Source organism: Helianthus annuus, chromosome 1 (assembly GCF_002127325.2).
Source record: "Helianthus annuus cultivar XRQ/B chromosome 1, HanXRQr2.0-SUNRISE, whole genome shotgun sequence".
Lineage (NCBI taxonomy): Eukaryota > Viridiplantae > Streptophyta > Magnoliopsida > Asterales > Asteraceae > Helianthus > Helianthus annuus.
This window is the reverse complement of record NC_035433.2, coordinates 125209186-125220245: the sequence shown is the minus strand read 5'-3', so window position 1 is coordinate 125220245 and position 11060 is coordinate 125209186. Positions and strand designations below refer to the sequence as shown.

Genomic DNA, 11060 nt, shown 5'->3' with positions numbered 1-11060 from the left:
GACTTTCCCGACGATGAAGATTCATCGTCAAGCGATAGTAGTTTAATTTTCTTCCAAAATCTCATCCAACAAGCGGAGCTACTAGACACGGCATCGTCTAGTAAAAAAAAAGTTGTTCGTCGAGATCGTGTGGGAGGCCACGAAACACTCATGGCCGATTATTTTGTCGATAATCCAAAATTTAATGCCGATATTTTTCGTCAGAGGTTTCATATGTCCAAGTCTTTGTTCCTAAAAATTGTTAGTGATGTGGAAGCGAATAATGAGTGGTTTCAAGAGGGCTTGGACGGGAGAATGAAGAAAAGTTTCACGCCGTTGCAAAAGGTTACTTCTGCGATTAAACAAGTTGCAACCGGTAACCCACCAGACGAAAACGACGAGTATTTAAATATGGCTGAAAGGACCTCTCGTGAGTGCCTTGATTATTTCTGCGAGACGGTCTGTCGAATGTATGCTGGTGAATTCTTACGTAGACCAACGAGCCACAACGTTGCGCTATTGTATCAGGCTCATGAGGAGAGACATCACCTACCTGGTATGTTGGGTAGTCTGGATTGTACACACTTCGTTTGGAGAATGTGCCCCACAGAATTGCGTGGACAATATATGAGAGGCGATCATCAATACCCGACAGTTATGTTAGAGGCGGTGGCGTCTCAATATTTGTGGGTTTGGCATGCTTTTTGTGGCCCGGCGGGTTCACAAAATGACATCAACGTGCTCCAACAATCTCCGTTATTTCTTACTCAACGAAACGGAACGACGCCAAATTGTCCATTTCAGGTGAATGACCACTTATACAAACGCGGGTATTATATTACTGATGGGATCTACCCTAGCTGGTCCGTGTTTGTGAAGTCTTTTCCATATCCTCACATCCCGAATGAAAAAAAGTTCAAGAGGCAACACGAGGCCGCAAGAAAAGATGTGGAACGGGTGTTTGGTGTGTTAAAGGCGAAGTGGGGAATACTAAATCGTCCAATGCGTTCCAAAACGGTGAAAAAGATAAGGTCCATCGTGTATACGTGCATTATTTTACATAACATGATTATAAAAGACGACGAAAGGGCGATAGTACCGGTACACATTCGAGATCCTCCAGTCGAACCCGTCTTCGATGGTACTGCTTTTAGCGAGCTCATTGACGAAGAAACGCATTGGAGACTAAAACACGATCCCGTTGAGCATCTCGGACGTTTAGATCTCCCTCACCTTGAAGCGAATTCCGACGACGAGTAGTTTGTTTTTTTATTTTTCTAGTTTGAATGTAATTTTTATTTTTAATTTAATGAAATGTCTTTTCTTAAATTTTATTTAATTTTTATTAATATTTGTTTAATTTATAATACATGCATAATTACAACAAATAAAAAAAAAAGCAAGTCCCCCAAGAGAGGAGTGCCGCCATCAAATTGAGGGTGTGGGGCGAATTAAGTGGGGAGTTGACGTGGCGCGTGCTGATTGGCTGTGGGTAAGAGAGGTCACTCCCCACTTAGAGGAGTGCCCCTTACACCCTTACAATCTCTGTTTGATTCGGTTCGATTTCATTTTATGCTTTTATTTATTCTATAATAAATATAGTGGCGTGTTGTAAGTGCATCCAAATGAGTCGATGCTGCCACAGTTGTTTTAATATAGATGTTGCAATATCTCAAGTTGTCGGCCAGCTTGACCAACGTTGATTCTAAAGCCTGTATGTATGGTTATTTTTTGGGAAAACATTTGTCGTCTAGATTGTTTATGTCACACCCCCAAATTACCACCTAGGGCGTGTCCCTAATGGAGGTGTAACGATCCAACAAAGAGCCACCAATCATATCAAACACAAAACATAATGTATTGAAATACCCGATTGAAATAAGTATAACGTTTGAAAAGTTTAACCAAAACCAAAGTATTGAGCGGAAGCATAAAAGTATAAATGTGTAAACGTATCGAAACCAAATCAAATAACTGTTTATTATGACCATAACCACTCCAGCAGCATCAGACAGCAAGCTCCCCAGTTCCTTCAATAATTACCTACAAGCATGTAGACAAGTGTGTCAGACTACGCTGGTGAGTTCAAGGTTTGTGTTTGTTTACCAAGTTGCGTTACCAGTCATGTGAGTAAAACAGTTTACAAAACGATATGTTGTTTGTTGTTAAGATGTTTGATGTTTCGATGTTTTGATGTTGCTCATGTTAGATACCCTAGGGAGTGTGCCCATGTGTATCCGGGGAGTGGTTACCCCTTAACGACCGTTTGCTATGTTGCCTTCGTTAGATACCCTAGGGAGAGTGCCCATATGTATCCGAGGAGTGTGCCTCTAACAACCATAGCCATAACCAGATAATTAGTTCACGCCCGTCCTTACGGCCCGGTGTGAGGTTTCCCACCTAATAGCGCTATCAACTAATCACCCCCATTGCCCTCCAGGCAATAACCAAAACCGATTAAGTTATTTACCCAATGTTTCCCCTTCCAAATGTTTACCAGTTGTCCCAAACCACCGGGACGCATGCTTGAGAAAAGTACAGTGAACTCACCTTAGAGTGCTCGGTAGGTTATGTTACTTGTTTTACAGTTGATTTACAGTTGATCAAATACGTCCTATCATGAGTACCAATATCAATCAGTTTTGTGTTTACATACGTAGCATCCATGGTTCACACACATAGCATACATTCATCAACTAGCATGTTATATCTCCTAACCATGCACAAATTCCATCATTAATTAACAATACAATTAATTCCTATTCGAATTGCTCAAGCAGTTATATGTCATCTTTCAAAAATGTAATATTTATACACAAATCAAGAAGCTACCACCATATGTTTTATTTACCAATAATTCAAGTATAAGCAGTTCCAACTTTCGATGTTAAGATCCAGCCACTACATCAGATTCATCATTACATAACATAGTATATAAGCCTACTTGGACCCGGTTGGGGTCTGGGCCCAACAGAAAATGATGTGTTGTTGTGCGGGCCGGCGCACATCGAGACAGTGCGGCCCAACTGTGACCAGCCCATCACTCCGCTGCTGGACCAACCTAATGCTGACCCAACTCATTGGCTTCACTCGGCTGCGGCCCAGATGTCATGAGGTGGGCCTGCACTTTGGGTTTGGCCTGATTCGTAAGTAAAACTCAGCATATAATCGAGACACTTACAATACACATCTTCGTAACCCTTATCAGATTATTATTTGCTTAATATACAAACCGAACCGTGGCCATTTAAATGCGCAAACCATAATTATTTACCTATTCGAACCAACCTATTCTGAAGTAGATCATTAGCCCCAAATCATGAATTCATCGATTTAACTAGAGCACTTAGTTGATTGCATCCAATTTAATTACACATGCCCGATATTAACTTGTTGCACACACACATGACCCTTATCTATTTGAAGCTACTGACCGACCACATGTTACTGACCAATCACCAGTTATATTCAATCTAATCCCCAACCCTTATCCCTTATATCCGTAGGCCCAATCTAATCACCTAGCATCATCCAGCGCGATTCCGAAAACAATTACAAGAACTATACTCATACGTTGCAATACATAATCAGAATCATATAATCAGTTTCGGTTCATGCTAATCCATCTATCGTTATTCCATATTCATCATGAACTTTAATCTACTAAACGACTTGCATGAAGAGACATAACACGGATATTATACAAAGATCATACTGACCGGAATAGTGAGTGCACAAGTATCTACTGCCGTCGAACGATCAAGAAGGAGAAAGACTTTTGTGATGAAACTCTAGGTGTTGGCGTGTGTAAATTTGAGAGATAGAGTTTGCTTTTATGATGAAACCATCCTAATGTGCTTCATATACGGATTGAACAGGATGATACGGTTTGTTTGTTACAACCGACCTGGGCCTAAGCCCACCTTACTAACCACTTTAGTCTATATCTAATTGCATCAACAGGATGTCCGAGTAATACTTGATGGGCCGATTCCCTTCTTGGCCGGCCGATAATGAACTCAAGCCCAATGTTTGATCAGCCGAATTATTATCCTAGATGTGTACAATCCATTTACTTGGTTGCTTCTATTTAATATTAACCTAGATGTGTAAGTAAACCGTATCTATGTTCCTATTGGACCACGAGGGTTTTGGGTGCGGCCCAATTAAAAGGGTTGTCATAACACGAACACGAGGACATGGAAACATATAAAAAGGGAAATACGAGAAACAAGATAACGTGACGAATAGATACTGACCGTTAAAGTTAGGGTTGTCACATCATCCCCAACTTGAAAAAAATTTCGTCCCGAAATTTAGCAAACGGTCACTGAGGGAGCTAGTTTTGTTAAGCATTTTCGCGGGGTGTCACAGTTTAGGTTTAGCGTTATGCATACGTGGAAAAAAACAATATTGATATTGGAGTTATAAGAAGTTATCAAATGCTTTGTGCCGCCTGCGCAACGCGCGGCGGGCGTAAATCTAGTTATAAATAAATTGTGACTTTATTTTTGGGTTACATCACGCAATATATAAATGGCTGCGTTAATTCTTTTTCTCGACATTTGACATTTGGATATAAATTATATTGAAAGCGAGAGTTGTATTCGAAATAGTGGTACATTGGCTTAATAGAGCCAATGTCGGTATTAGTTTTTATGTTTTTTTAATCGATATAAAACATGCTTTGTTTTTTGAGTTACTTAATAAAACATTTGTGTATAAAACTAGGAATACTAGATTTAAATTATCTCAACTGTTGTTAATTGGCCGCCACCAGTCCTAATTACAAAACTCATCACTAGCAGTCCAACTATTGACATATTGACCTCCAATGGGCCCTGACTAACGGAACCCTAACACCGTTAGTCGTCGGTCGCCGGAAAAACGTTTTTGGCCAAAAAACTCTTTTGTGCTCGGAAAACTCAACTTTTTCGTCCAAAATTTTTTTGTAACTTTACAGTGGACCTTTCGGAACTTTTTTTTTAGTAAAGTCCTCAATTATCAAGGTGTCGGAAAACGTTTTTTTTTTTTTTTTTTTTTTTTTTTGTTGGAACACTCTTTTTTAGCCAGAAAATTCAACATTTCCGTTCCAAACCTCTTTGTAACGTTAGGGCTCCGTTCGTCAGGATCTATTGGAGACCAATATGTTAATAGTTGGGACTGTCATTGGTGATTTTCGTAGTTAAAACCGATAGCGACCAATTAACAATAGTTAGAATTATTTAAATCCATTATTTCATAAAACTATTACAAATAATTTTTTCCAGTCTCAAAACCGAGACTTATAAATTTAACATCTTTATTTAAGTACCAAAACTTTCGAGTGTTGCAGTTAACATCTAGGATTTTTTATCATCAAAAATCGGTGTCAAAAGGCTGAAATTAGAAAAAGTTGTTGGGTTCATAGAATCCATCTTTTCTATTTCACATATATTTTACATTATTCCTAATAACATATAGTATTTAATATTAAAAAGTCTAAATACACAACCTTGCTTAGTTGTTTTTTTTTTCTAACTTTAAACATACATTTTTATTGAAAATTGATTATCAAATAGTTTATGTGAAATGCAACTTAGTTTTGAGATGGTGAGTTTTGTTGAAATGTATATTAAATTGACTTCGGTTTGGTGTCACATAACGAACGCAAATTATTGCAGGAAATAATATATATTCATTTTGTACTATATGCAACATTCATTTAATCTGTATACACGAAGACTTTGATTTTAATAGGGAATAGTTAATTAGTGAATTAATTATAGGTGAGAAATCCAAATCCATACTATGATTCTATAAAGATTGAAAGTTTTATATGATTAGATCAAACATTGCTATGATGTAAGCGTAATAAAATTAATTATATAATCTCATTATCTATATGTAAAAAATAAAAATAAAAAAAATAATCTCATTATCTATATATAACATTTGACGTAGCATCTTAGCTACAGTAAGTAACGCTGTCACCGTTAAAAAACATCGATGTCATTTACAACAAACCGATTGCAACCGTTGATAATGGTGGCGTTCATCAGTTCATCACATCTTGAGAGAAAAAAAGAGTTCTAGATAGAGAAAAGGGTAAATTACTTTTTGAGTCCTTGTGTTTTAGTAGTTTTAATTAGTTGAGTCCAAAAGCAAAAAGTTTAACGACCTGAGTCCCTATAAGCATTTTCTTTAACCATTTGAGTCCCTTTGAGTCCAAATTTTAACCTTTTGAGTCCAATTTTTTGGACTCAAATCGTTATAAAATGAACAAAATTGGACTCAAAACGTTATAAAATAAATGGCTAGGGACTTAGGGCGTTAAACTTTTTGATTTTGGACTCAAATAGTTAAAACCACTAAAACACAGGGACTCAAAAAGTAATTTACCCTAGAGAAAATGAAAGGTGTTTGGGGTGTGTGGGGGTGTTTGAGATTGCTTATTTTAGTGAGTTATTTGTTTATTGACCTTTTGAAAATTTAAAAGGTGTTTTGCATGAAATTATTATGTGAGAAGAAAAGTCAATAAATCACTTCATTATGACTTATTAACTTTTCTAAAATGTTTTGTATGATTATTTTTGGCTTTTGTTTTTCTAGATGAAGGTGTTCTTTTATTTTCCATTATTATTTATTTTTACATTTTAATATTAATATTTATTTTTTACTTGTAACCTAATGATGATTTACATTTTTATGCAAGGGTAGTAGTCTTTTAAATAAAGGAAAGTTACTAACCGATTGTTACGACATGCTCTGATTTAATATATGCAAATGAAATCCAAAATTTAAAAGCTACAAATAGCTAAAAATAATAAAATATAATTTGTTAAAATTCTTACTGATCGATAAATCGTGTTAGGGCTGTTTGGTAGCCTTTGAATGGTCATTAAGAGGTTACCTTTTAATGGAACCATTAAGAATTTTACCAATGAGAAAGTAGAAGAATCTGACATGTGATGATTTACCATTCAGAGGTTACCTCTTAACCATTCAGACTTGAGGTTACCTCTTATTCATCCAGAGGTTTTAAACCATTAAAAGGTAACATCTGAATGGTCATTAACAGGCTACCAAACAGCCCCTTACTCATGTACCAAGCCCATTAAGATAGCTTTTATGAAATTTAGGAAATTAGTATAACATAGTCGGAAATGATTTTGTAATGGTTAATAATATTAATGTTTCAAATAATTTATATTATACAATGATCAACTATAATAATGGAGTTTGCCGCATATAAAACACCAAAACCTATCAATTGTATACTTAACCCAGCCACGAAGCGGTGAATAATAACACTAGTTGAATTAACTTGGCCCACACTAGCTTTAAAGTTTGGCTTTTTTGGGCGTTCCATAGGGAAACCATACCGTCGGCTGCCGTTTGACAGTCGTTCTGCCACCACAAGAGCAGAACTCTCTGGCGTAACACACGGTGGGACAAAAACCCGGTTGGGCTCGGGAATCGAACTGACAACCTGACACAAGGCCTAATTCAAATCCTTAATTCCCTATATCCACCTCATATGACACAAGTAAAAATTAAACTTGAATCATCATTGAAAACTCAACATGTTACCATTAGGCCACAAATATAGGGTTAACTTACATTATTTAAGAAAAAGAAAACAAATAACAATACAACATTGAACGTGATTTTAGAATAATTACATTACATTATATTATAATCTATTATATATAATATATGTGTTGTTTTTTGCTGATGTGTCAAGCTATTAGCCCCTCTAAATTGTGCATTTTGGCGGGAAAACACTGGATCCTTTTTTTTTTGACAATGTTTTTTTACCCGTGTATATAAGGCATCTAAAATCCTAAATTTCTCTACACCCTCATTCTTCTCCTTTGCCGCTTCATTCTTCAAACCCTAAATTCACATCTCAACTACTGTAGATCACATTGCCTCTTCTTTTTTATTTTCTTTCTCACGAATGCGTGTTTCACACATATCCTCGGACGCTCCATCTTTCCCTCGGATCATCTATGTTCGATCATATTTTTTTTCACAAACCCTAACACAAAACGATTCGCCGTCTCCATCGATTGAACCTTATCACTTCATAAACCTTAATCGTACACAACCATTTCATCTATTACGAAACCCTAATGGCCATCTCAAACATAATCAAAGCAACCAATTGATAGTTCTTTTGATTAAAGATTTGTTGATTATCGCAACTTCATAAGGATTAAATTAAGGTATATTCAACAACTTTTACAGATCTGTAAACTCCACAGAGAAGATGGATTTTGAGTTTAGAAGAGCGAGAGAGAAATTGGAGAAAGAACAAAAGGATCGAAAAGAAAAGGCCAAATTACGATTGGAAAGAGAGAGAAAAACCAAATTAGAAGCTAATCCCCACCGTGAAGCCATTGAATCTGCTCAGAGATCTCGTAGAATCCATGCAATGGAAGCACAAATTAAGGTATATTTTGATTGATTGGTTGATTGTCAATCGAGATTTGTTGATTATCGCAACTTCATAAGGATTAAAATATCTACTTATTTGCAGATCGATAATGTTAGGCTTCATCCAGATGGATCTTTAGTCATTATTCAGGTTCACTCACCGTCGCCAGGCTCCGTCGGTTTCAACCCCGTCTTTATTGTGTTTGGTAACGGTGGTCCAAGTTCAGTGTATGCCATCAATACTCTTAGTTTTTCATTTTGATTGCGTGCTTATACTTTATACGATTGATTTTTATAGGTTGGAAGGTGTGTGGAATTTGGCAAACCGATGTCAATTCTTGCATTGTGGCTGAACGAATTAGTAGAAGGCAACAAGTTTGTATTTTCTTGTGGCAATAATTGTGCTGTTGATTGTATTTATTTTTTGTTATTTGAAAATGGTTTGGTAAAGTGGTGGCCAACAAGATATTAAAAGTTTGTTTATTTTAGTTTCCCCATTTCGGTTCTGTGATCTAATTGGAATTGGTTTTGTGATGGGTAAAAATGGTTTTTAGTTGAACATGGTAATTACTAATTTGGTATTGGCCGAGAAAATGGATTGAGTTGGGTCAAAATCTTTCTATGAAAAAGTTATATGTTAAATTTAAGATCATTATTTGTCAGAGATGAGTATAATTAGTAGTTTTGGATGTAAAATGGCTAAGGGATCCCAAATGGCTTATTAGTTTAAGTTGGATGAAATATATAGTTTTGTATCTTTTTGAGCATTTGAGCGTTAGGATTCATGTTAATTGACATCTGTTCCCATTATGATCGATTTCAATTATGAGAATTAATTCTTTTGTTCTATGTAGGTTGAGCTCTTAATCCCCCAGTTGCAGTTTCTTTGATGATCAAGGTGGAGTTAACTACATCGGTATCTACTTATTTTTTGTTTACCGTCGAATTGTTTGATGAAGCTTAACACATATTACAAAATCAATGTTTTTAATGTGGTATGGCATTTCGTCAAGAGGCAATGCTATTATTCCTTGGTACTAAATGATATCGTGCCTTACAACCAAATTCATCTGATATATTCTCTTTTTATTTTTTTTTTTGTTTTTTTCATCAAATACTAATATTATTCAATCTTCATTATCTAATTACATTTGTGTTGCTGCAAATGTTTTGTTTCACAGGACTTGTGTGAGCTGGAACATATGGATTGATAGTACTACTGTGCAGGAACATATGGAGCTGGAGAAACGGTACCGGGAACTTACGGATTTGTTGGTAAGTTAACAGTTGTAGTCTCCTGGTGATGAATATTGGCTTTAAAAATGATGACATGCTTTGACAATATGCACAGTTAGAGGTAATGACAAGCGAAAAGGCGGCAGCGGAGTTCCAATTAGAAAAGGAGATGAAGCGTATTAAAGAAGCGCAGGTTCATTATTGTTTCTATTCATTGCGTATACTTTTATATATGCGAAGGTGAATATGATGGGTGGGTCAGGCGACAGGCGATTGGGTAACCTGTCAAAAAAGATTTGATTCAAAACGAGTTGAAACAAATCACTTTTAGCACAACACGTGCCGGATTGGCCCCTGAAACACTCTGTTCTCCATTTCAAGCTAATTAAAGTAATAAATGCTTTAATTATGACAATGAAATACTAACGATTTAAGAGGTTGTATGTTTTTTAAAGACTTTAAGAAACTTTGACCGGTTTACCAGGTAGAAGTAGAAAGAAGCAGAGTCCCTCGACGCGCATCAGCAAGTTGGGAACGGGAAGAAGACACCGACATGAAAGCCCTTGAGTATGTTGCTTTCCTCTTCCTTTTTTATGAACATATTAAAATCATGCAACAGGCTATTAAAGTGAGTTTTACATTTTACTTACAATACCATTGATTAAATTGTTGGTTATTAGGATTAACATACATGTATCGTTTTTCATAGGGAGTTGTAGATGAATTTGGTATACCAAAAATCGAGGATGCCAATCCGGTAGCACTTCAACCTTCTTGGCGATTCGGGAATGGAATGTTTGCAGTCGTTTTTGTTGTTTGGCCTTCTTATAACTGCTTTGAAGAGTCGTAAAGCACGGTATTGGTGTTACGGGGCCGGTTAGTGTTTCATCATGTTTGTTTTACAGCCATGAATCTTTATTATGGGTATGGGTTTGATAATTAGGTGGAATGGGTATGTATTCAATTTTAATCTATTTATTTATTTTGTTCAGATTCGATGGGCTCAGAGACAGCTCATTTTATCTACTTGATTTTGAAGGTATTAGTTGTAATCTATCTAGATGTTGGTTGATGACTGTCACACCCCAACCGATGGCGGAAACATCGGGATGAGACGAAGTGTGTATAGATTGCTAGAGACGTCATAACACTATGTGACAATATTTAATTAAATTTGAATTTCATTTCAAAACTAAATGTCATGCAAAATTCAAAAGGAAATAACAACATTGTTTCAACAAATAACATAACAAACAAAAGATAGATAAATCTAGGTGTGTATCTAGTCCACCCTAAACTTGTTTCATCAATCATCCATACTTCATTAATCAACCTGCAACATGTATTAAAATAGAGTTTCAATGCAAAGGCAATGAGCGAGTATACAAGTTTGTTTACATAGCATAATAGAATAAAAGGCTCAA

General features: G+C 36.1%; 1 protein-coding gene across 10 annotated transcripts; it reads left to right on the top strand.

Moving 5' to 3' along the window:
* The first annotated feature begins 7822 nt into the window (after positions 1-7822).
* LOC110916803 lies at positions 7823-10818 on the top strand. 10 transcript variants are annotated; one of them, XR_004860534.1, is made up of 9 exons: positions 7823-8416; positions 8504-8606; positions 8699-8775; positions 9255-9298; positions 9582-9675; positions 9752-9829; positions 10121-10203; positions 10346-10512; positions 10629-10777. XR_004860534.1 is itself a non-coding variant. In XM_035974508.1 (4 exons), exons 1-4 carry the CDS (start codon positions 8234-8236, stop codon positions 9288-9290), a joined length of 414 nt encoding a protein of 137 aa, XP_035830401.1. In that variant the 5' UTR covers positions 7823-8233; the 3' UTR covers positions 9291-9521. The 10 variants fall into 10 exon arrangements, 3 of the variants coding, with proteins under 3 accessions (XP_035830401.1, XP_022017169.1, XP_035830402.1); XR_004860528.1 differs by having other exon boundaries at positions 8504-8628; XR_004860527.1 differs by having other exon boundaries at positions 8504-8628; positions 9255-9316.
* The last annotated feature ends 242 nt before the right edge of the window (positions 10819-11060 follow it).

Excerpts from the sequence above, each read along its gene's own strand:
- LOC110916803 (XM_035974508.1), top strand. The coding sequence starts at position 8,234 with ATGGATTTTGAGTTTAGAAGAGCGAGAGAGAAATTGGAGAAAGAACAA. Across the intron at positions 8,622-8,698 it reads GTTTGGTAACGGTGGTCCAA|GTTGGAAGGTGTGTGGAATT; the intron begins GTTCAGTGTATG and ends TGATTTTTATAG. Across the intron at positions 8,776-9,254 it reads GAATTAGTAGAAGGCAACAA|GTTGAGCTCTTAATCCCCCA; the intron begins GTTTGTATTTTC and ends TGTTCTATGTAG.